At 36.0% G+C, this 25,853-nt stretch overlaps 2 protein-coding genes across 15 annotated transcripts in view; both read left to right on the forward strand.

Moving 5' to 3' along the window:
- Positions 1-8,977: 8,977 nt before the first annotated feature.
- On the forward strand, positions 8,978-16,369 carry NOF1 (U3 small nucleolar RNA-associated protein). 12 transcript variants are annotated; one of them, XM_086590244.1, is made up of 7 exons: positions 8,978-12,205; positions 12,310-12,371; positions 12,432-12,517; positions 12,692-13,544; positions 14,537-15,163; positions 15,263-15,365; positions 15,463-16,369. In XM_086590244.1, the coding sequence occupies exon 1, from the start codon at positions 9,091-9,093 to the stop codon at positions 11,077-11,079; it is 1,989 nt and encodes a 662-aa protein (XP_086446370.1). In that variant the 5' UTR covers positions 8,978-9,090; the 3' UTR covers positions 11,080-12,205; positions 12,310-12,371; positions 12,432-12,517; positions 12,692-13,544; positions 14,537-15,163; positions 15,263-15,365; positions 15,463-16,369. The 12 variants fall into 12 exon arrangements, with proteins under 12 accessions (XP_086446370.1, XP_086446371.1, XP_086446374.1 ...); XM_086590245.1 differs by having other exon boundaries at positions 13,411-13,544; XM_086590248.1 differs by having other exon boundaries at positions 12,310-13,544; positions 15,463-15,555; positions 15,713-16,369.
- Positions 12,065-25,853, forward strand: part of SPI (BEACH-DOMAIN HOMOLOG A1) — a 31,150-nt gene continuing 17,361 nt past the window's right edge. The window contains exons 1-8 of one of the 3 annotated variants that reach the window (XM_086590235.1): positions 18,316-18,900; positions 18,976-19,045; positions 19,128-19,213; positions 19,371-19,506; positions 19,587-19,643; positions 22,266-22,442; positions 24,775-24,966; positions 25,118-25,183. In XM_086590235.1, the coding sequence (XP_086446361.1) occupies positions 18,743-18,900; positions 18,976-19,045; positions 19,128-19,213; positions 19,371-19,506; positions 19,587-19,643; positions 22,266-22,442; positions 24,775-24,966; positions 25,118-25,183 (942 nt within the window). In that variant the 5' untranslated portion in view covers positions 18,316-18,742. Of the gene's footprint in view, positions 12,206-12,309; positions 12,372-18,315; positions 18,901-18,975; positions 19,046-19,127; positions 19,214-19,370; positions 19,507-19,586; positions 19,644-22,265; positions 22,443-22,499; positions 24,197-24,774; positions 24,967-25,117; positions 25,184-25,853 lie in introns of those variants that run through there. The other 2 variants (XM_086590236.1, XM_086590237.1) reach the window with 2 other exon arrangements.

Below are 25,853 nucleotides of genomic sequence, written 5' to 3' on the forward strand. Positions count from 1 at the left end.
AATTGCATGCGACTTGGCCGCCGCTTCAAATAACGGCCGAAGTATGAGGATGCCATTTGTGCTTTGAGAACATCTTTTTGACCGGGGGAAAAGCTCGGTTATACACGGATTTCGCCTTGTTGCAAATCGGTTTGGTGGGTCTTTTGAAGCAAGAGATGGCGTATGGCGGCTTATCTTAGTTTGATACATAGTCTTGCTCGACAATTTGATAGCATCTCTATCACTCAAAGACCCCGAAATGACTTACGTCATGCAGATTCATTGGCTTATCTCTCCGCCGCCATTAAAAGCGAAGGGCTTGACACATCACTTTTGCAGTCATCTTTTCGTCAGTCTAAGTTTGAACGTTTTTACACTCGCTTAATTCATTACTATCATTACGAAAAAATCTGACGAAGTTACCACATTTAGCTTTGTCAATCTAAGTTTGAATGTTTTTACACTCGCTTAATTCATTACTATCATTACGAAAAAAATCTGACAAAGTTACCACATTTAGCTTTGTCAGTCTAAGTTTGAACGCTTTTACGCTCGCTTAGTTCATTACTATCATTACGAAAAAATCTGACGAAGTTACCACATTTAGCTTTGTCAGTCTAAGTTTGAACGCTTTTACGCTCACTTAGTTCATTACTATCATTACGAAAAAAATCTGACGAGGTTACCACATTTAGCTTTGTCAGTCTAAGTTTGAACGCTTTTTACGCTCGCTTACTCATTACTATTGCTACGACAAAATCTGACGAAGTTACTACGTTTAACTTCGTTAGTCTAAGTTTGAACGTTTTTACGCTCGCTTAGTTCGTTAATATCGCTACGACAAAATCTGACGAAGTTATCGCATTTAACTTTGTCAGTCTAAGTTTGAACGCTTTTACGGTCGCTTAGTCCATTACTATCGTTCCGACAAAATCTTACGAGGTTACCATGTTTAGCTTCGTCAGCCTAAGTTTGAACGCTTTTATGCTCGCTTAACCTAATTTTGCAAAGTTAAGTACGCATTGGGGGTGTTTTTCTCTACATGGGGGCGTCTCATTCTATTTCATTTCAATTACATAAATCTACAACATTGTCAGTTTTCCGCATGTATGTTATCTGACACAACAACAATATTCAATAGTAAACCCATCTTTATTTTTATTTTTCATCAAAAGAAGTTTTAACTCTATGGTATTACATTCACACAATTACCTAATCAATTGTCTCTGTCAATTGTCTTACGGTCGCTCTATTAAATCTTTGTTTTCTTATTCGAAATCTGCATTTGTTTCGCTAGCGCTTTCGGTTAACTATCTTCCGATTTTTCTAAGGCATTGTGCCGATCTTTCTACGAAAAATTTTCCGAACGAAAATTTTCGTCAGCTTCATTATTTTTTCTATGGCATTGTGCCGATCTTTTTACGAAAAAATTTCCGAGCGAAAATTTTCGTCAGCGTCATTATTTTTTCTATGGCATTGTGCCGATCTTTCTACGAAAAATTTTCCAAGCAAAAATTTTCGTCAGCATCATTATTTTTTCTATGGCATTGTGCCGATCTTTCTCCAAAAAAAATTCGACGAAAATTTTCGTCAACGTCGTTATTTTTTCTAAAGCATTGTGCCGATATTTCTACGAAAAATTTTCCGAGCGAAAATTTTCATCAGCTTCATTATTTTTTCTAAGGCATTGTGCCAATCTTTCTACGAAAAATTTTCCGAGTGAAAATTTTCGTCAACTTCATTATTTTTTCTAAGGCATTGTGCCGATCTTTCTACGAAAAATTCTCCGAGCAAAAATTTTTTCGTCGCCATTATATTTTTTCTAGGTGATTCTCACGATCTTTCTACGAGAATTTTTCCAACGAAAATTTTCATCAGCTTCATTATTTTTTTTCCTTCGCGAGTTATGTTTTTGTTGTGTTCGTCCACTGTTCCAAGTTACGGAGCTTATCACTTCCTAATCTTCATTATTTTTTTTCCTTCGCAAGTTATGTTTTTGTTGTGTTCGTCCACTATTCCAAGTTACGGAGCTTATCACTTCCTAATGTTCATTTTTTTTTCCTTCGCTCCAAGTTACGGAGCTTATCACTTCCTAATGTTCATTTTTTTTTTCCTTCGCGAGTTATGTTTTTGTTGTGTTCGTCCACTATTCCAAGTTACAGCGCTTATCACTTCCTAATCCGGATTTAAATTCATGCTTATCACTTCCTAATCCGGATTTAAATTCGTTGCATTATCTCCTTCTTGCCTCAACCACCGACTTAGTAGATTTAAATTATTCCTACCTTATCGAACCCGGATATTTTCAATATATTGGACCGGCTTTTAATAGCCCAGGTTTGGGAATCTTTGAAATTCAAAAATTAATTTGTCCATGTGGAGACTCGAACATTGTTCACCCCTCTCACCAACTAGTGGGTGTGCCACTACAGCCCAACCACTTTCTTGAAAGGAATCTATTTTTTTTTCATACTTCTATTAATACTAGATCTGCCAATCCGGGTTAAAAATTGGTTTTCTTTATCGATTTTTTGTCACCTATTTTACTTCTTGCTTCCTCCTCTATCAATTAATTACATTGCAGCCTCATATAAATTAGTTTAAAATTATTTAACACACAATATTTTAGGCATTTTTCTCGACATTCCATTTTTCTATTATTTCCTTTCGCATGATATTTCGTTATACACTACGCTCACTCTTTTCTTATTCCATTTTTTCCTTGTTTTTTTTCTCTTCTTTGTCATATGGACTTTGTTCGCATGCCAAAGAGGGGGCGGTGTTTCGACCCCCACCTACGTGGCAAATGTCCATTAGTAGGGGTCTCCATTTTATTCATTTAATCGACAGGGCTAAAGCCCAATTTGCAATACCATGGATCAATGTACAGGCCCATTAACTCATATGTCTAAGGTTGAACCTTAGCCACATGGCTTGCCACTAATGTACATTGATTTATGTACAGATTCATTTATTATCAAAGAGATAATTATCAGTTGAGAGTTATATTCAATCACAATTACTTAAGATACAAGAATACTTGAGCTACAAGGACTCTCTACTCTACCTATATAAATACCAAACTATTTTTCATAAGGAACTACATTGAAACATGATCCCTAGATAATAGATTTTGGGTACGTAGGCAGCCATTATTTGGTTCAGTTTCATCTCCCCTAACATCAAATTCCTCTGTTTTTTAGTGCGTTCTTTACCATTGCTCTCATTGTGTTGAAGCAGTTTACTGCCGAAACAGTATGCTTCTTCTTTTCCTCTATGAATCACTCTCTCAAATCAATGACTACATACAATTTTGTAGATGTTTGATGATGGTAATATCTATTTTACTGACCCCCCAACATCGTATTGCCTAAAAATTTGAATTAAGTTACTCTAATAATCCTTTTTTTTTTTACTTCGTATCTGATGGTTAAATGGAATATTTTGATTTATTTAATTGGATTTTTGAGTTGAAAGCGATTAGACTCTATTCAATGGAGTTGCGATTTTTATTTTATTTTATTAGATGTCTTATTATTTTTTATATTCCCTTACAATTTGATGGTTTGGAATTAAAGTTTTTTGGCAGCTATGTTTAATGCATAAGATTTTTGATTCAGTAGTCTGAAGTGTCGTCGAAGATGGAAATGAATAGAGGATCTTCTAGGAAGAAATTACTCTGATAAGCTAAGTCCTAGAAACAACCAGGTACATTGTTTTCTCTTACCTATTTTTTATGAGATGAAGTTGTTTTTTGTATTTGTTTGTGGTGTTTGTGGACTTATGATCATGGTTGGTTAAGTGAAACAAATATGTATACTGTTCAAATGTATATGGTTTGGAGAAATGTCAATATCGCTAGAAAACAACTGCATCCATGGGTATTAAACGTGAGGTATTACTACCTATAATTTATTAATGGTTATCAAAAGACTCTTTCACATGTCAGAGTCTCTTAATTTAAGCTGCAATAGCTTCTCTGTTCATAGCTACTGGTGGTAATGAAACCACAATAGTCCTGCCCTCACTTTGGAGTTTTGCTTTTGAACTGCTTTGTTATAAGATTAACTCTCACGCCTTGATTACAGTGTATACACAAACAAACATTAACAATTCATCAGTAGCTAATGGTGCAAGTGTGTAATTGTAACGACGCATAAATAAGAGAATCATGTAACTATGTAAGAGAACAAAACAAACCATAGGTGAAAATGGTCATGCAACAAGTAGGTTGTTGGGCTCACAATACTGTGTGGAGTCTCAACCGTCTCAATGTTCATGTACAAATGGCAATGTCCCTCTTGGTCTGGCACTGAAACGTCTGTGTATTTTCCCGCCCCTCACTAACCAATACACAATCTACAGTCTTCAGAGCATCGAATTGCTTCTAACAACCATAAAGTGAGGGTCCTAAAGAGGTGTGATCAAATGGTCATGCAGCAGTAGGTTGTAGGGCTCATAATTCTGTGTGGAGTCTCAATGTCCACGCACAATTGGCAATGTCCCCCTTGGTCTGGCATTGAAACGTTTATGTGCATTTTCTTGCCCCTCGCTAACCAATACACACTTAATCTACTATCTTCAGGTCAAGGAATTGCTACTAGCAACCAAAATGAAAGGGTTAGATAGGTGATCAAAATGGTCATGAAATTGTAGTGAGTCAACCTCTCTGTCTATTTAGTCATATAACGTAATTCTATTTATTTCTGCAGGAAAGGATTGAAGCTGAGTGAGAACTGATGAAGACTCAGAATCCCGAGGACTACTTGAAGCTCTGCGAAGTTGTCAAGAAAACCGGCCCAAAGTCCTAAGCATATTGAAATATATGATGGTGCTCATGGTGGTCGTGTGATATTTAAATTAATTTACTAATATGTTTTTAACCTAGAAATAGAAATTCTGTAGTGCATAGCTTGCTGCTTTGTATCTAAAATCTCACCTCCCTTTGAATGGTCTGTAACGCAGATAGATTTTGCTATTGTTGATCGTAGATTTAGATCTAAACTCTCTCTCTCTCTCTCTCTCTCTCTCTCTCTCTCTCTCTCTCTCTCTCTCTCTTAATGTGGATGAACTCTTCAGATTCATGGTTTATGGTGGAACCATGGAAGCATTTTTGAGATGTGGCCTTCTGTATTCTACCTCCATTTAAAAGCCTATAGTAGCTAATGGTCAAGTGAAAATAAAGTCGGTCAGGACACAAATACGTCCCCCACAGATATTCTTCTGTAAGGTTTGAAATCACAACTACTCTAAGGGAAGTTTGTGTAGCATGAATCTGTAATTGGTCTTTAAAGACATAATATTACTCTACCCTATGCTATACATTGTAAATGCATTCAAATTGTGGAGTATTTTACTACTCGAGTCTTCGGTATATATCAACATTCTTCAGCATAGATATGTTTCTATTAGAGGAGTGCCAATATGGTTGCTATCATCTGAACCACATGTTAGGACCATATAATATGTCCAAATTCCTCTTGCAGTGCCATATGCCTATATTCATAGTAGGGGTGTGCATAAACTTTTGTGCTACTAATCAATGGAGCTACTTCATGTATTACATAGAATGTATGTGTCGGATGTCTTTTGATGAATATGAGAAGTAAAATCATTTGCGTTGAAAGGTGGACAATAGGAGTACGTTGTATCCAATGCCATTGAGCCCCACCCTATAATATCCTCTTGCATTCCACAATATGAAGGTTTTAGTTTTCCATCATTTCCATGAATCTCATGGACTTAACCTCTCTATTTCTTTCTCACGATTTATTTTGTTGGCTATCTACTCACTTTGTTATTCTTAGTTTTGTCGTGTGCAATTTGGTTATGTTTTTTATTCAACATTTTTTTTTTCTATAAGGACTTTGAAACATAAAGGGCACTGTGTTATTTGGAATAATGCCTTCATCGACTACTAATGCTCTTGCGCGAGGAAAATGGTTCCCATTCTACGACAAATAAATGGTATATGTGTTGGATTATTATTATATTATACTCACAATCTTGCATATTATTGAGTTAATCAACATTAACAAATTGGTTATGCAGTTGATGTTTTGGATTCGTAGTGCATACTATCGTATTGATATTGCCACATAGAACGTTGATATTTGTAGTACTTCACATTTGACGCGCTTTTATACCTCCATTCGTTTTCATTGCATTTGCGAGTTTTATTTACCATTATTTGTCAAATTATGATGAGTATGGACTATTCAATGAATGTGGGAAAGTTAGGAAAAATTTGACCCTATCTTTTGGCCAAATTTGTAGAGTAAATTTATATCATTACTAGAGATATTGTAGTCTGGCCATTGTCATAGTATTTACAATGTACCATTACTATAACCTTGTAACAATCGATATAGGCTGTTGATTAGTTTTGTTGAAATGAAGCAATGTCATAATAGCCAATACTCTATAGAAGTTTCCTGTCATTGATTACTTTATTTATAATCTTCTCTATGTTGTAAGTACATGCAATTGAATTTGATACACACCTACTCTGTGTAATCAACATAAATTGATGCCACGCGCACACACAAAGTAAGATGGTGTACTAATGCATGTTCATTATTCTGTCTAATTACTCAAAGTGCAACGCCAGCTCTAATCCCCATGAACTCCACTCACTTGAGTATAAAATCAATTTTACTTGCAGGTGGAAGAGCTGAGGATTGACATGAAATATGAAATTGAGAAAAACCGTAGGTGGAAGTAAATAGTTGCAGGTGGAAATGTTTAAAATGGATACCCTTGCTACTGTTATTTTCTTAAGAAATTATTGATGGAATGAAAAAGCAAATGTATTCTCTTATCTCTTGATTTGCATGAGTTTTGTAGGTAGAACAGAGGGAAAAATTAATTGCATCTTTGAGTTTGTTTTCCAAATTCAAGGTACACATTTTTTTCAAGGGAAGCATTGAAAGGATATTATACACATTTTATTGCATAATTTTAATGTTTGATATGTAACTACTGGAAAGTAACCATGATAATTTTCAAAAAATGTTAATCAAGAATAATTACTTCATAACGTACATTCATCAACCAATTATGGTTTCATGTCGATTATTTATTTTTGAGTATGTTTAATCAAGAAAATAAAACAATGTTGATTGTTAAGGAGAAATTTATTTTCTTTTAAAAGTGTTGAATTTTGAAAAAGGGTGATCTTTTTCACATTAATGAAATTGTTTAAAATTTTGTTGCTTAACTTTATTTAATACATTCCAGGCATAAAATTTCAAGTAAATTTAAAATTTTAGCAAAAATATCTATTTTATTAACTGCACCCGTTCATGGAATAACATTTCGCTAACATTTTGTAATGATATATGAAAAGAGATGTATATTCTGTGAATATACTAATTAAAATTATATAGATTCTTCTAAAGTTCAAATTCATATACGGTAGGATTAGAAAAACAAATGGTGACCTTTGAAAAAAAATTGTGTTTTTGTCTAAGATTTCTATCATTTGTGATTTATTTGTTGTGCCTCTCTAATGATCTTCAACCGATTATGCTTTAACATGGAATTGGATATTGCTTTTTATAGTTGAATTTCTCACTTATAATGATATGTTAAAATTACTCATCTTTTACAACTTCCCAAAAGAGGCGACATAATTTGTTGCATATTTCACTAAATTTTGGTTGATCAAAACTTGAATCATATCACTATAATATTTTAGAGTTGAGATTTTTAGTACATAATAATTTATAAACTTCAATTATAAAAAATTAACAAAAATCAAAACAAATATATGAAAACGGTCTTCGTTCGTTGAATGGGTACGAAAACTAGTTGTTATAATAAACAAACTAGGATTTCCCCGTGTTGTATAACACTGAACAACTTGTCTATTCGCCAAAAAACCCAATCATGGCAAGTCCATTATCCATAAACTCAATAATATTAATTGGGCCAGCCCAGTAAGCCAGCCAACCCTAAATGCAAAAAGAAATGTACCAGGCCAAATTTGGAGGCCCAATAGTTTGTGGGTTAGCCCAGTGTTTATAAGTCCAACTGCCCTTGTTGACTGTTGGGTGATTTTTGGATGGATTCCACAAGTACTGATTGCGCGCACATACCCATAAATCACTTAGATTCGCCATGTCACAACTTGTGAAAACCCATTGAATGGGCCTTGCGTCCTCACACTGTCCCTTTTTATTGGATAAACTAAGCTATATTTAACAGCTTGTGTAGCAACTTTTACAATTTAAGTGACGCCCGACAAACTTTGTGGTCACCAGCGGAATGCCCACATTTTGTGGTCATATGTGAAGGCTCCTACCCATCACTAGGGCTGTCAATGGATTGGTTTGGGTTGGGTTTTGAAAAATTCAAACCCGAACCGATAAGAAATTTTGGAACCCAAAACCGAACCGAACCGATAAGAAATATTACAAACTGAACCCGAACTGACCTGAATCGAAAACTATAAAATCAATTAAATCTTAAATTAAATCAATTAATTAATTGATAAACATATACAAAATTAATCATAAATATTACTAAAATGTCATCTTATTAGTTCAGGTTTATATCGGTTCGGTGGAAGGCTCTTATTGGTTTGGTTTCGGGTCGATAGAAAATAAATCAAATTACCAAAACCCAAACCGTTTTTTATCGGTTTGGTTCGGATCGGTTATCGGATTATCGAAACCCATTGACAGCCCTACCCATCACTTAAGTGAGGTGACTCATCTTTGGTGACAAAAGATACAAAGTGAGGGTTACAAGGAATTTGATCCATTAAATAGACAGAGTTCTAGCAGTTCCGTAGTCCATGCACCACGATCCGTATTATTCATTATATACCACCTTTCAATTACTATCTCTGTCAACAGGTATGGACTGGTCCTAGGAATTCATTCTCTAGCTAGGGAATAATAAGTGGTAAAATAGTTATGTGGCACGAGTTGGGCTTTTGGACTTAAGGTGGGCTTTGAAATTACAAAACTGGACGGAATAGATTAACTAGGGTTCTAATATCCAAAACTAAAACCCTAGTGAACTAAATATCAAATTATAATAAGTCAGTGACAACAGACTTAAATTTATTTTATCGGTTTCTAGTGAGATTGCAAGTTTACAAAAATGACAAAACGTTACGGCGGAAAAGGAGGAGTGTTAAAGAGACATAAAGAACCTGATGAGAAAGTTGACAGTATGAAGCGGGCAAGGAGTGAAACTAAGCTTGTTCTTCATAGTCCGAGTCCTAGTGTGTCTGAAGAGGATGATGAGGAAGGTACGGAAAACGAGTCCATGGGAAGTGATGTTGAGGAACCTATCTTGGGTGATCTTATAGTGGAGGGTGAAAATGAGGATGAGGCGTTTGACACGGACTATGAGGATCATATTGATTCATCAAAGAGCACGATTTCCATGACAGTTCATCTGGGGCGTGTAATTACACAAGCAGAAGCTGATGAGTTAGCGAAAAAGAAATGGAAGTTTGAGTGGAAGGTGCCTGCAGTTGACATGCCGATGACCAAATGGGTTGGAACAGGGGAGTGTTTTCTTAAGGAGGTGAGTGAAAGTTCAGATTATGGCCTTAAGTTGAAGTTTTTTAAGCATTGGCTTGATGTGTATAATTCATCGGGAGGTAAAGAATTTCATTCTTCCAGGCGAAGACTCTTTTTCTCTCTCTGCAACAGCTATCGCGACATATTGCACTGTAACAAGAGGCCTTTTTATCGTAAAGGTTTGGAAGAAGATTCGAGTATCATGGATGGATACATTATGCATGCTTTGAACCATGTGTTCAGAACTAGGGAACTTGTTACTAAGAATGAAGCAAAATTGGCCAAGCTTCCTGAAATTAATAAAGAGGAGTCTAGTAATGAAGGTGGATTCCTTGATCATGGATTTACCCGTCCCAAGGTGCTGATCTTGTTGCCAATGGCCAGCATTGCATTTCGAGTTGTTAAGAGGCTGATACAACTGACACCTTTGTCACACAAAAATAATGTGGAGCACAAGGACCGTTTCTATGAGGACTTTGGAACAGAAGAGGTCAAAAACAATGATGACGATGAAGAAATCCCAATACCTCAGAAGTCTTCAAAACCGTCTGACTTTGATATTCTTTTTGGTGGAAATAACAACGATCACTTCATGATTGGCATTAAGTTTACTAGGAGAAGCATAAAGCTGTACAGTGATTTCTACTCGTCAGATATGATAATTGCTTCCCCTCTTGGTATAGTTACTAAAATCGGGCAGGCTGAGTTTGACAAGGAAAAAGATGTCGACTATCTCTCTTCTATTGAGGTACTAATCGTTGATCATGCAGATGTAATTTCAATGCAGAATTGGTCCCATGTGAATTCTGTAGTGGAAAAATTAAACCAGATTCCATCTAAACAGCACGGAACTGATGTGATGCGCATTAGGCAATGGTATCTAGATGGACATGCTAAGTTCTATCGACAGACAATAGTGTTGGGTTCTTTTCTCAACCCAGACATGAATGCATTGTTCAATCACCACTGTCTGAACTACCAAGGAAAGGTGAAATCTGTCACAGAATTTAAAGGTGTTCTTCCAAGAGTACTGCTTCAAGTGAGGCAGATTTATGAGCGCTTTGATGCCGCTTCAATTGTTGATGCTGATGATGCCCGTCTTGATTATTTTGTTAAGAAGGTGTTTCCCAAGATAAAAGATTCTGTTCTGGGAGGAACCATGCTTTTTATCAATTCTTACTTTGAATTTGTTCGGATAAGGAATTTCTTGAAAGCCCAGAATTCTTCCTTTTGTCTGCTTGGAGAGTATACGAAGCAGAGTGACATATCTCGAGCACGTGTGTGGTTTTTTGAAGGAAAAAGGAAAATCATGCTTTACACCGAGAGATCACACTTCTATCACAGATACAAGATTCGTGGCATGAAGAATTTGATCATCTACTCTCTTCCAGAGAGAAAAGAGTTCTATCCTGAGGTTATGAATATGCTTGAAGGGTCTGATGACTTGACTTGCACTGTGCTTTTTTCTCGCTTCGATCAGTTGCGGCTTGAAAGAGTTGTTGGAACGACTCCCGCAAAAAGGATGATGTCTTCAGACAAAGGTATATTTGTTTTCTGCTAGTGCACCCTTTGAACAAGAAGTACTCAGAGAGTATGCAACAGAAATACATTGTGCACATGAGCCGATAGAAAGATGTTATAGCTGTTTCTGGATTATTAGTTGGTAGTTGTTTAGTAGAGAGTTGAGTAATTTATACCAAGAAAGTATCTGATCTGACTTTCTGGTTTATTTCTTTAATCTGCTCATTGTTTTAGAGATGCATTGTTGTAATTTTAGATAGTTATATGGGTTATGGGGCAATGGTACCTATGTGCTAACTGAATGCTATTCATTTTGTTGTTTAAAACTGGCAGTGGTACGGTATTACCTTATTTGCTGATGTTGTTAGATGATTAATGGTTATTTTCATTTGTTTGAAGTAATTAGGTTTCCCCGTCTTATGTGAATTCCTTACTTGTTTTAATTTCATGAAATTTTATAGCTTACTGGAAAACATATTCTTTAGATGTGTGTTTGTGTAGTTTAGGTGCTGGTATATGTCATAGTCCTAGGAAAGAATGCTTTTATTTGTCAAGTAGAGTTGAGCTTTATATCATTGATTTTAAGACCCTTGAGTCGTTAACTTCTAGAAACACTCTACCTTCCTGAGTATTGAACACTATGATATCTATCCTTGTATTGGATTAGACTCCTTTGATTTGTTTATATGAAGTACTTCTTAAAAGTTAAGGAATTGCTTAGTCATGTTACTTAGATTGATACGTTTCATGGTCATCTTTAATGTGGTGGGTGTCAAAGGAATGATTTTTTTCATGTGGTTGTGATGCATAGGGACATCTCTTTTGTCTTTAGAATATTAGGAGACCTCTCTGCAGTGACTTCATGCTGTATGCAATTTAATGCACAATGGCTAGCTTCCGAGAATGGCACTAGCCTAGGCAAGGGGTGATTTTAGACGCTACACTTTTGAATGCATAGGCTCCTAGCTAGTTGTGAAGGAGGTAGATACCATTGATTGGTATGCAGTGCCACCTAGATATGTTTCCTTAAGAACAGGTACACTGAGGAATCTCCCGAGGCAATTCTAAAAGCACAAGATGGGTCACTGTCTCTGAAGACTAATGAAGAAACTCTTGATGGTTTCTCTCATATCATGTTTGCGACTGGGCGTAGACCAAATACTAAGGTTATTTTGATCTTGTTGTGGACACCTTTTGTTTTTTTTTCTCTACTTTCCTTTAGAAACTTGTTTTTAACTATATTTTTCCTTTGGATTTTTCTGTATCCCAGAACCTAGGACTAGAGGATGCTGCCATACTGGGGTGAAAATGAAAAAAAATGGAGCTATAGAGGTAATTAGTATTAATTGGCTTCAGAGTTTTCTTTATTGTTATGTAATTGTTTCATGTCAGGTTGATGAATACTCCCGCACTTCTGTTCCTTATATCTGGGCCGTTGATGATGCTACTGACAGATTGAATTTGACTCCCGTTGCATGGTATCTTAATCTAACACATTTTATTGTTGTGTACATCAGATTTGTATTTGTAGTGACAATTGGAGAGCCCGTGTTTGGAATGTTTGCTTTCTTTGTGGTCCCCCTATTTGCAAAGTTTGTTGGTCAAAATAGAACTAGAAATAGGGTGATCTGAGGGTTTTGCTTGTCTTGTAGGTGTTCGCACGACCAAATTATCCATCAAAGAAAATGCAAATACAATAAAGAAATAAAAACCTTGCTGCCATTTGAAAACTACAAAACTTTGAGGGTTTTTGCAGCTTTCTCCTAAGGTGATATTGGTGGAGGATCAGGTATCTAGGAAATTGAAAATAAAGCCTTGAATCACCTTAGCTTAAGTTCTATCTTTATCTTTCAATCTTTTCGCCGAACTTGCAGGTTACCCACTAGAACGTTCTCATGGCCTTTTCTTTCACTGTACTCAAACTTTTGATTGATTAATTGTATTTGTTGTGAAATTAGTCTTCTAGTAATACCAAAACAATTTCCATAGTTTTCTTATTAACCAATATAAGAGCCGAAGAGAGTGCTCTGGAATGTAGATAAAGGTTCAGAATAGGGAGTGTTTCAGAACATTGAACATTGAGGACTCATTGAATGTGTGCATTCCTTTGAAGAATTGAAGAGGATACTAGGCGTGTTGGATACATGCATGCTGTTCATTGCTCACTACCGGAATAACATACATTCAGTACAACTTTCCTTTTCCTGTTTTTTCTTCTTTTATTTGCCTACCATTCAGTTTTATCCTTTGTCTTTAATGATTCGCCCTGGTTCCCCTAAAATGGCAAGTCCTCTTGACTTCTTGAGATAGAATCAGGTGACACAGAACTAGTTTTACTGTCTAAGTGTTTAATGGTCTGCTTTTCTTTTAGAGTATGGAATGACTTGGGTATGCCCGGACCGGGTATTGGATTTGCTTAAAGGTTGGAGTCATGGTCCTTTCTCTTCTTCTGGAAATCGCATGTGGAGCGAAACCGTCGTCACTTTAATGGCATCTCTATTTCGCGTAAGAATACAATTCTCTCGATAAAAGCTTTGTTATTTCGGTGGTCTAAAGTCTTCAAAGAGTTTAGAGGATGGTTCTTTGAGTATTTTGTTGCTAGATGGGATCGTATTATGTTTTTAGACATGGGGTGGCGGTGCATGTCAGGGGTTTTTTGTTTTTTTCCTTCTTATGTTTTGTTTCATCGCTTGTAAATATTTATTTTTCGGTTGTTCTCTTGTAATGTAGGTCTTCTCAGCCTACTTTTCTTTTATTAATGGAATATCACTTTTACCGAGCAAAAAAAAATAAAAAATGATGCTAATCACAAAAAATGATACTCTTGAAATAATATATATTCCATGTATTTTGGCACATTTCAACTGCATCTGCAAATAACAGTTGATGCGGATAAGGGATTGCAGTTTTTTGCTCCTAAGGATGTGATGCAGCAGAGCCACTGCCAGTGGCGTGCCAAAGCAGAAAAACCCACACACCAGTCAAACAAGCTTCTGACGTTTGTTGACTACAGACAAAATTTTCCTTTGACGAAGTTAGCGCCCTTCCCCACGAAATTATGCCACTCCGAAGACTAGAATGCTAGATTAAGATTGAAAATATAAGTTAATGTATTTGGAATGTAATTGTTTGGGGAAGACTAATTGGCGCACGTATGTCAGCCACTGGCAGTGGCAGTGGCGTGCCACAATCCTGCTAGAAATTCTTAACTTTTTCACCAGTCGATATCTGTTCTATGTTAAGATCAGAATACTAAGCCAATGATATCGTTCTTGTTCCTTAATCCTTTACATTGATAAAGTGTGGTGCATTCATGTAAATTGTCTTTATCACTTGACTGCACCTGAGTTGCAAGGTTTTCACTGCGTCTGGCGTCATTTGTCCATTTACTGTATAAATGCAACATGATTCATACTTGCTTCTTTATCGTATTTGTCCTTGTCTTGTGATAATTTGAGTGAGTTCTCTGACAGTGTGGTTATGCATTTTAAATGCAGGGATACTAGCTAAAACTTACTGGTGAACTGCTGGGAATGAAAAGAGTGAAGGATAGTTTGAATGTCTGAACTTGCACTGGAGGAACTTTCAAAAGGGGTACCACTCTGTGTTGCAGTATCAGTTTATACTTGAGCGTATTAGCTCTGATTTACTTTTTCGATGCTGGTTAGCTGACAGGCCGGTTCAACGTGATGATGTTCTGGAAGACGACTCCTTGTGAAGCTGCAACGTGCTCTTACAATATTCATTGATTTTATATTTTCCCTTCCATGGACTTCAATTATATTCCTTCTCCTCATTTCGATATACCATCAATTATAAAACTTCCTGAGGCATCGTATCGATAATACCAACATATCCAAAGGCCAAAGTATATTCCCAGTAATGCCCAAATCAAGGAGTTGTGGCCTTACTAGGGGTGACCAAAGAAAGAGAAGCTCGATACTGTGACACCACTGTTGAGTAATGTAGAAAAGTCTCCTCGGGGAAATCCTCAAGCGAGGAGCTGAGGAAAACCAATTGCAGAAAACTAGAAGAAGCGAAACCATAAGTATGTTTTGTTTGATATTCACCGATCAGGGGTTCTACGGACATTGTCTTGTTTGATTGTCGAGGATGTTATGCAGGTTTGTACAGAGTAAAAATTTAATCCTTTCTTTTTAATTAAGACATTACTTGTTCACAGTCTTCTTAAGTTCTTATTATATATTTGCTTGTAATTTTAGGATGCTTGGGACTTTTACTTGAGACAATTCAGCCTTTTCTTCTGGGATCATCTTCATTACTCTCTCATGCTTTGCAAATTGTGGAAGCACTTGGGGCTTACAGGTGGCTATTATGCATCTCCAGAAATTACTGATGCAGGTTTATTTTAATGTTTTTTTCTTTTTTCTAAGCACACTGAATAGCATGTTTATGCTAACAGGTTGTCATCTTCGGAGCTTCGAGTGCTTGTTAGATATATTCTGCAAATGAGGCTGATGAGCTCAGGCCATGCTCTTGTTGCCATGATGGAGAGGTTAGTACACATGGAAGATATCACCACACAGAATGTTTCCCTGGCACCCTATGTGGAGATGGATATGAGCAAGTTTGGGCATGCTTCCTTTCAAGTATCTTTAGGGGATAGATCATGGCCCCCTGCTGCTGGTTATTCATTTGTCTGTTGGTTTCAGTATCGGAATTTCTTGAAAGCTTGGGGAAAGGAGTCAGATCAAACTTCCAAGACAGGCCCTTCTAAAAGGCGAAGCACCGGTAGTAAGCAGCAGATGCAAGGGCATGTTCTTCGGCTCTTTTCTGTTGGTTCACCAGATGACGGAAATACACTCTCTATGCAGAGCTTTTTCTTCAGGATGACGGTATTCTTACTCTTGCAACCAGCAACTCTTGTTCATATCTTTTTCTGGGTTAGAATTGGAACTGTGACACCACTGTTGAGTAATGTAGAAATCAAGCTAGGAGCTGAGGAAAACCAATTGCAGAAAACTAGATGAAGCCAAACCATAAGTAAATGAAGATAGCAATTTAATAAGAAACCTGAAACGGGAAATGGCTTCGAACTGTTGGCGAAAGACCATTATATGACAAAACTAATAGCTGTTTGCAGGTTCCGATCTGTGAACCGTAGTGTTGTGAAGTAATCTTGCAATCTCCGTAAGCTCTGCCTTTAACATCCTATCAGCCGTCTTGCTCAAAATAGTGAGCAGTCGATGGAGTGACTCTCGTAAATATATTTATTTGTTCCATATTTTTCTATCAAAAAATTTGGCACTCTGAAAGTAACAAGATACAATTCTATGAGAATCAATAATTGCAGTACCAGTTTACCAGCATCTCTGTCTGAACTTATTTAGATTACGCAATTTCTATCATGTATTCATGTGTCACTTCTTAGGGTTCACAAAAAAAAAAAGTGTCATTTGGAGTCTCCACTCTCCAGTTATGCAGTTTTAAATTTTAAGTAAAGTATGCTCTGTGGAAACCATTGTCACCAAATACGGCGTTTTTTTGAAAAAAACGCGTTTAAAACCGGAGATATTGCCAAGGCTTTTTTTTCCGTTTTTTTCCCAAGAAAAGTTTTTTTTCAAGTACACCGTTTTAAACCCGTACCGTACTTGGTGACAATGGTGGAAACTGGAAAGTCGAAAAAATATAGTAAAGAGAAAAAGTAAAAAAGAAGATTATCCATTTATCAAAAGTCAACAAATTAATCTTCTTTATTCCGCGTCTCCCGCGCTCTTCACATTCAAACTAGAAAAACGAGGTGGGGGGACCAGCACCAACTGACTCAGATATTGGATTTCCCCCAAATCTCCCCACAGTTAGAATCTCTTTTGTCCTTTTTTTTTTTTTTTGAATAAGCTCTTTTGTCCTTTTGTTTGCTGTAATAATTGGATAAACCTAGTGACCCGGTTGTAAGTTGTAACCCAATTTTTCTGGATTTAGACAGGTTTCCCTATTTCTGAGCGGCTCACAGTTAGCTGAAGGAATCTCTCTTAAGATCAATTTTGCTTCTTTATTACAAGTGTAAACCAAGCTTCAGTGGACTCAAACGCGACCCTATGAGCGATATAATTGACCATCAAAAAACTTTTGATATGGGTACCGGTGAATTTGTACGCATCCAAGACCTATGTGTATTTTAACCAAGTCTTTTTTTTTTTTTTTTCATTTTTAAAGTCCAAACTAGCTAGATGAAGTAACACGAGTTTGTAGATATAGAAATCATACAAGTGCTTTTCCTAAAATCAGATTTCATAGTTTGCATGTTTGAGTTTGCTTTTGGTGCCGCTGAACCACATCCTGGGCTCCCAGTATGGGAGAGATTGCTTCCACGCAAAGTTAAAGATAAGATAGTAAAATGTGGTTCAACTTTCACTACATGCAGAATCCATTTTAATATTAAACAGTCCTTTGCTGTCAGTGGACTCGATTCATCACAATTCTCGGCCTCATCGTGCCATTCACCACACTTTACTTTCTTTTTCCCGAGATATTTTGGAATAAACAAGTCTTTTTGGCAAATGACCAATTAATTTCGCCGCGCGTGATTCATTTTGGAGGTCTAGCATAGAAATGGTAAAATCACACCGACCCTTGGCCTCTTAATGCTAATCAGTGGTGTGTTGCATTCCTTTTCCTTTTTAAGCGGGTATTGTTGGAAACAAAATCAATACAATGTCATCAATTCTCACTAGTTTAAATGCAATTAGCTAAAGAGTTAATATCTCATTAATAATTCCAGTGAGACTTCTAAGTAAAGCTGAGTGACACTTAAATTGTATGAACATGTTACTGTTAGATTCAAATCTTGTCCTTCACCTACTCTTTTTGTTTCCTTCCACCCAAAGAAAGCCAACTACGGCGCCATAGATTTTCCTAATCCATTTTTCCGCAACAGTTGGTTGTCTCCTTATCAAATGAGTAATTATTTCCTCTCAGCCTAGCTAGCTTTTCTATCAAACAACTAAATTAATTGATGAGTAGGCCATCTTTTTCAACCTCGTCGATTTGGTAATTTATTTATTTATTTTTGGGTTTAGGTAGAGATGGTGACACCATTTGATGAGATGAAAAAATCAAATCCTAGAGATTTAGAGAAGGGTACAGAAGTGATTAAATAGTGACTTTCCAAAGTCAATAAGATGGATTATTTTTTTATATCGGGGAGTGTCCAACCATTTGACCACATATATAGTGGTTGTAATAATGAGAAATCTAGATATATATAACTCATTCCGGCAATTCATTTCCTTTTTATTATCGCGCATGGTTACCAAGTTTCCTTTGGCTTCGCTAAGAAATGATTGTTTTTTGAGACACCATCAATTTTGTAGAAATACATCATTATACATACACTTGACACTTCCCATTACGATTTATATTATTAAAACCGGTAACAAAATCTCTTAATCAACTCCGGTATTATTCTAATCACAGAGCAGAAACAAGAAAGAACAAGGCAGATTTGGCACGTGGCAATTTGATGTGTGAGAAAACGAAAAAAGAAAGAGAGAAGCGCGAAACAAAAGACGCGGAGAAGATTTTGTCTCTCCTCTTAGCCTTTCTTTCTAAACAGAAAACCGCGTTTTATTAGCAAAACATAAAGATTAGATCTTTTTACTCGAGTGTTTTAAATAATTCATTTCTGGATCTACCACTAGGGCTTTGGGATTAGATGATCGAATGACAAATAGAAGAAGTAGATGTTTCAATCTTCTAGAAAAACAATGAAATGGACCACATTGCTTAAGGATATTAAAGACAAGGTCGGTTTTAATCAGAATCATTCCAATTCCAATTCTCCGTCTTCGTCTTCTGCTCATTCTCTTGAACATAATGACTTGCCAGCTACCCCCACAAGGTACATTCTTTTTAATTCTATTGTTAAGTAGATCAGACGCTCAACTTGTTATTATTTTGGGTTTGTTAAAATCAGAGACAGACATGAGTTGGAGTTGGACTTTAAGAGATTTTGGGAAGAGTTCAGATCATCCAGCTCTGAAAAGGTTGTATCTTACACGAGATGGTTAACTTATGTCAAATGTTGTTGTTCCAGATACTAATGATTTGGATGAATTTTCTATGCAGGAGAAAGAAGCGGCCCTCAACATGGCGGTAGATGTTTTCTGTAGATTAGTCAAGCAAAATGCAAATATTGCGCATTTCGTTACAATGTAAGCGATTTTTTACCCCTTGTTTACTATTTTCTAATTACTTATACATATCCGTTATCTTCATGTGGAAGTAATTCTTTTTATTATAGCTTTTTAATCAGCATGCCTTATCATGTGCCTGTAAGTTAACTATTTCTTGAGCATCGAATGTCTATAGGTTAGTTGAAGCACACATATTCTCCTTTGTCGTCGGAAGAGCATTTGTAACTGATATTGAGAAGTTAAAGATCAGTAGCAAGACTAGATCATTGGATGTGGGGAAAGTTCTAGATTTTTTTTCAGATGTCTCAAAGGTATGTTTCTTTATGTGTTCTGTTCTGTTCTTTTGAGATGTACTGTTCTTGGAAGAATATACATGGATTTCATTGTGCAGGACGGCTTTAGTCCTGGTTCAAATTTGTTGTATGCGGTGGAAGTCCTTGTCTCCGGGGTAAGCTTCATCAACTTTATACATTCTTCTGGGCTATCTTTTCCCCTAATTTTTAAGTTTTATTTTACCCCATGTAGGTGAAATTTTCTTATGAGATTTGCCTAACAAAAACAAGGGAGTTCCTTGATCATATTCTTCTTATTCTCCTCTCTCTCTGTGAGGCACATCATATCATCTAGGTTAATACTTGTGACATATATGAGCCTCTAATATATTAATAGAATTGACCCTTCACATAAGTTCGAACTTATGGAGAAATTGGCAATTCAACATGGTATCAGAGCCATTGGTTTCTGAGAGGTCTCAGGTTCAACTCCTACCAGGTGAAGATGTCTAGCCCTTCTACTTGTATATTTTTAGCGTGCCCCATTGAGGGAGAGTGTTGACATAAATGAGCCTCTAATATATTAATAGAATTGACCCTTCACATAAGTTCTAGCTTATGGAGAAATTGACAATTCAACAAATACAACTGGTTTTTTCTTTTGATACACTCAAATATCTCTTACATATCCTGAAACTAATACTACTTAAGTGTATGTTTATAGAGCTACAAGAAAAAACCAGTTGCTAATATAAATGAGGTAGAACCATATTCATGACTAGCCTTGGACTAAGTGGGTAGGATCATGTATTTTGGTTCCAATATAAATTAATTAACAACTTGTCTGGTCATAGTAATCATAGCTTTTATCCTGCACTGATGTTCTGTGAACATAATTAGTATTGCTTATATGGAGTTAGGGAACCCAAAGCTGAATTGCATGACCTATTGCAATTTGCGTATATTTGTTCGGTTGTTCCTTTGCTAGACATGTTTCCTATGGCGGGTGTCATTTGGCATGTTGCGGCCACATGTTAAATCTCGCAGTCCATTTGATATATATCCAGTATATAATGCACTTTGAGTGGAATACGAATCAAGGGTCCTCGTTCTATTTTCTTCTTCAGCAAGAGATTATTTGATACCAAGCCTAAGAGGTCATGTCTACTTAGGCAACCTGGAGGAATTCTCTTAAAACTTTAAGTTTCTTTTGTCATATATCCCACTTTACCTATTTTTAAGATCTGGTAGCTATCTCCTTTTTTTTTTTCTGATCAGTAAGTATACAGAAAAGACAGTTCTTTGCTATTATATTAGTATTATTCAAAGATCTCAATTTATGTTATGGCTCTCAAGTTCTCATTATAGCAATCTCAATCGTAGAGTTCTGTACTTTATGCAAATCTCTGCTGCAATTTAAGTTCGTGAGTTCGTCAAACTTCAAAGAGCACAACTCTAGCAAACTTCAAGTTCAACATACCGGAGGAGAAGTAGCCTTGGATATGGATGAACTATTGGTTGTGTTTCAAACAGAACCATACTTCTCGCCATAGATACTAGAATCAGGATGCAGTTCCTCTTTTTCTGTCATCTAGTGTATGCCAAGTACAACCATACTATTCTCAGTAGCTAGGCCAACTGCCAACGTCAACGAGGAAAAAATCTAAGGAAGAGTTGGTTGTTGTCTTTTTGAAGTCAAAACACTGTTTTGAGGAGCAGTTGCAAGATGTGGAGAGTGGAGACGTGGAGTAGGGGAAGCAATAAGTTCAGGAAGTAGAGTAGATAACTTTCTGAGGGTACCGAACTTTTCATTGAGTTTGAGAGATGAAATATGAAGATTTTGAGAAAGGCGCAATGAGTGCTATTCATATCCAACTGCATGAGTAAAATAGCAATGAGATGAAGAGATGGAACAAGAAATTTATGAGGACATTGTGAACAGTGGTGATGGTGATGACTAGTAGAAAGATGATTAGTAAGGGCATGAGGGGCTTCTGCATGTATCATTTATCGTGAACTTGTGAATAGTTATTTATGTTGGACAGTGTTTATTGGTGGATAAGTTAATTTAGTAGTTAATATGCTTACATTTGGTGCTTTTTGGTTGATTGTGTGGTAATATGCAAATTTTACTAGGAAAAGACAACTAAATAATATGTGACTTAATGTATTCAATTTCACCTGTTAGATTTAATTATCTCTTTTTGTATTAGCCAAAATATCCGTGACAATTACATTTGTAATATCCAATATGATAAGTGCATTTTTTTTTTCTTTTCAGTAATATAAGTTTGAACTTATATTAATAATAAAAAAAAGCTCTTATTTTTGGTTAAGGTTATTTTTTTTAATAGGTTTGCCTTTTGTGAGATTTGATTTTACTCAAAAATGGTTTAAAATTTTCAATAGTAGAAGATGTAATTTAAGTTTTTCCTCTGTTGTCTTGGAGTCTTTAAGGATGTAGATTTCCTTCTTTCTTCTCTATTTGGTATTTTGATTTGAGCCCGATAAGGCGATAAATTCGTCTATATTGGTATCTTCAACAATTCCTTTATTTAATAATTATACCTAGAATAATATGTATACGAGAACTGTTGCCTCATGCACAAAGAAATTAGAAAGAAAAAAAAATAGACGACAAAAGAAGGAAAAACGAAAGGGGATAAATTGTTGAATGTGATATGTTCAAGTGATTAAGATTTGTTGCAGAACAACTATGTATTATATGATTTTAATATTCAATATATGAGGCAGTGTACACACCATGCAACTTCACCCTTTCTTGTTGCTTTTTACAGCCAATTGACAAGCAATCTCTCCTCGATTCTGGAATTCTTTGCTGTCTTATTCGTATTCTCAATGCCCTTTTGAACCCTGATGGGACCAATCAACAGCAACTGGCTGAAAATTCAGGGGAATCAGTTGTAGTTAAAAAAGGTCATGGTGGAGATGTGGGACAAATACGCCGGCTTGAGGTCTCTCTCTCTCTCTCATCTGTGGTTGGTTTTAACATAGTTTTTGCACTTAGGGTTGCATGCTTTTATTGATCTGAGAAAGGAAAAAAGAAGAAGAAATCATTGCTTATGATACTTACTTTTTAAGTCTGCGGTTTTGTCTGAATCATTCTCATGCTCTTTCAGTCATTTGCTATTGAATGAGCTCTTTGGTTTCAATTTTTTTTTCTAATGGTTTTTCTTGTGTAATTGTACTTTGTTGGTCTTATTATAATCTTTTTTCCTGGTTGATGGGTAAAAATTGATATGAAATATCAAGAAAATGTTGAAATTTGAATATATTCTTTGAGAAACAAACTAAAGATACACCATCATGGGTTGTGGAAATCTACTAATCAGCAAGAAAAAAAAACAGCAAAGAAAAAGAACTAGGAAAGGTACACTTCACTGCTTACATATGATAGAGACACCTAGCCAGGGGTGGAGCCAGGCTTTTTATCCAGGGTGGGGGTGGAGTTTGGGTCAACAAAAAAACTTATAACAAATCACATATATTAATTCTATAATTCTAAATTAGTCAAATAAGTTTTCACACACATTGATAATTGTAAGCAAAATAAGTTTGTAACTCAAAAACATTCAACATATTATAAGCATACCAAGAATCATAAATAGCCATGTCTAAATGCAAAATGAAGGCCGACCAAAAAAATCAAGTTTTAACTTCAAACTTAAAAGAATTTTCCTTTACAAGACTTGACATCAAAGTCTACAATCAATGAATCAGTGCTAAATTTAAATTTTCTAGGAATCTCCTTTTCGATATACACTGCTGACCTGAGAAGACAAGATCGAGTGGAGTGATGGAGTATTTATTCGCTAGTTTATTTACTAATTGTGGAATTGTGGGAATTGTGGGAACTGAGAAACTAATTGTGGAATTGTGGGAATGAACCGAATGATGGCTAGACTTTAAATATTTTGAACTTTAATTTGAATATTTTTTATGTCAGGGGCCCATCGATTTCATTCTCACCAGATAGTAAGCCCAAACAAAAATAAAAGACAAAACAATTAACTTCTGGAAAATGAAAAAGAGATATATATATATATTTCATTTTTGTTTCTTAAAATTTTAGGGGGGGCAACTGCCCCTGCCCGCCACCCCCTTGGCTCCGCCACTGCACCTAGCTAAGATGATAGTATCAATAGACTTATCTCCTTTCCCAGTTTCCTTACTGGGGTATTTTTTTTTTTAAAAGAGAAAAAGAAAAAAAGAGAGATTAATCTCCTTTCACTTGAGGGCTCTTGGTTCTCCCCATTCCAGGTATCCTAAGAGGCTAAGAACAAGGAGGGACGTACCCAATCGTCTCTCCGTGGAGAAGGCTGAATGTGAATCGCACGTAAAAAGAGAACCTTTAGGCTTTAGCTACTCGACTTTGTAAGGAGTCAATATGCACCTTTCTGTTTTCACGAGGATTTGAGTTTGCAAAACCTGAGAATTGTTTCTGTTGTCTATCAAAAGAAGTGGGCAGATACAACTCAAGAAGGGAACTGATGTCGTCAAATTCCCAAATTTTCACCTCCTCCAAAGAAGAGTTTGAGGTACTCCGGCTAAGTTGGTAGCCTCAATCTAACACAGTCTGAGTTCACAAAGTGCTTTATGTCCGCATGCTTTTTCGTTGATGCTACCTGTCGAAGTAGATTGACTTTCCCGTGTGATTTTTGAATTGTAACAGTTCATTTCCTTTGTATGAAGACTTAATCTCATCCTGGTAATTATCTCTTCAACCCAAAGACCGTGTGATCAGATGTTGAGATTCATTAATGTGTATGCACTCATGTGTTGCGCTGTTTTTATTATTTTATTTGTTTTAAATTCCTTTTATGATTTTTTTAAATGCATTTTGTCCATTATTCTTACTAAACCATTGATAAAAGTTCTGTTTTCTTGTGGCATCTCATTGAACAATATTTGTGGGTTGGGAAATATCGAAAACATTATTCATCTACACACTATTACTAGAAACCTATATTAGTTAATCTCAACTGAATGAACTGATACTTGGGTTTATAGTAAAAGTCAATCTGCAACAATTTTAAAGATTTCGTTTCTTTGTGTATATATTATTTTTGGCTACTAATGTGTATATATCTTTTTTTGGGTTACTATTATGTATATATCCTTTTTATTTATTTATTTTGGTTTCTTTTCTGTTGAGAAACTGATTCTGATGCAAGATTCTCTTTAGTTCGACTATGTGGTTTTTTTATTTGGAGGTTATACTTAATTGATCATTGGATGATATAAATTGCGGGTTTGGATAATTCACTGAAACTTTGTATCGTGCAGGTAGAGGGAAGTATAGTGCATATTATGAAAGCGCTGGCAAACCATCCTTCAGCTGCACAAAGTTTGATTGAGGATGATTCACTTCAGTTACTCTTTCATATGGTTGCAACTGGGTCTCTCATTGCTTTCTCTCGATTTAAAGAGGGTCTTGTTCCGTTACACACAATTCAGCTTCATCGACATGCAATGCAGGTAGATATGTAATCACAATTGAGCTCAACAACTTTTGGAGTAATGTTATATCGCATTAATAACTATAGTTCCATTTCTCATTTCCATAATTTGATATTTTTTATTAACCAATCTCTCAACATGTAATCCTTGTTTTCGATTGTTATTCCAGATACTCAGCCTTCTTTTGGTCATTGATAGTGGAAGCACAGCAAAATACTTGCACAAACATCATTTGGTATGGCATTTTTCTTTTGTTGGGTTTTACCTTTGAATGTGCAGCTATTTGTAATATATTTGGTTTATGCAACTTGTTCTCTACTGTTCATTTCTATTTACATCATAAACTAAATTGCAAAAAAAGGTACTGCTGTTGAAAAGTAGTCACCTTTTGCTCATGAACTTTTTTACCATGCAAATCTACCTTTGAACTAAGAAATACATCTAAAGGTGTTTGTGCTGGATTTCGGCAACACTATTGTGTTGGTATGCATGATGTGGTGCAGCAGCAGTGATAAACATGAAGCCATCATCTTGTCATATGTGATTAGTAGTTTCCCTTTTGGGTTCAAAAATAATTAGGAATAGGCTTCAGCTGTGGTGGGAAACCTCAAACCCAGATCCAGATCTGGTGGAAAAATAAAGTACTGGTGCCCAGTCATAAAAGTCCTAACAAAATGGGAGGGTCCAAGCAACTTATTAGACCAAGTCCAAAGAAAATAGAAAAATGCGCTAAGGGTCGATTTAGGTATAAGATGTCTGAGGGACAATCCTTCAATGGTTGAGAGGATGGAGGCGATTCTAGTTGAAGTGAAGGAAGTCCAGAAAAATAACGAAGGTGGGAGTGAATACTGGAGGCAAGAGAGACTCAAATTGATCTAGACATAGAGTTCAAGTCAAGCCCATGG

This window comes from Coptis chinensis, chromosome 2 (assembly GCF_015680905.1).
Source record: "Coptis chinensis isolate HL-2020 chromosome 2, ASM1568090v1, whole genome shotgun sequence".
Taxonomy (NCBI): domain Eukaryota; kingdom Viridiplantae; phylum Streptophyta; class Magnoliopsida; order Ranunculales; family Ranunculaceae; genus Coptis; species Coptis chinensis.

What these genes read in the sequence shown, in the direction of transcription:
- NOF1 (XM_086590238.1), top strand. Translation starts at nt 9,091, where the DNA reads ATGACAAAACGTTACGGCGGAAAAGGAGGAGTGTTAAAGAGACATAAA.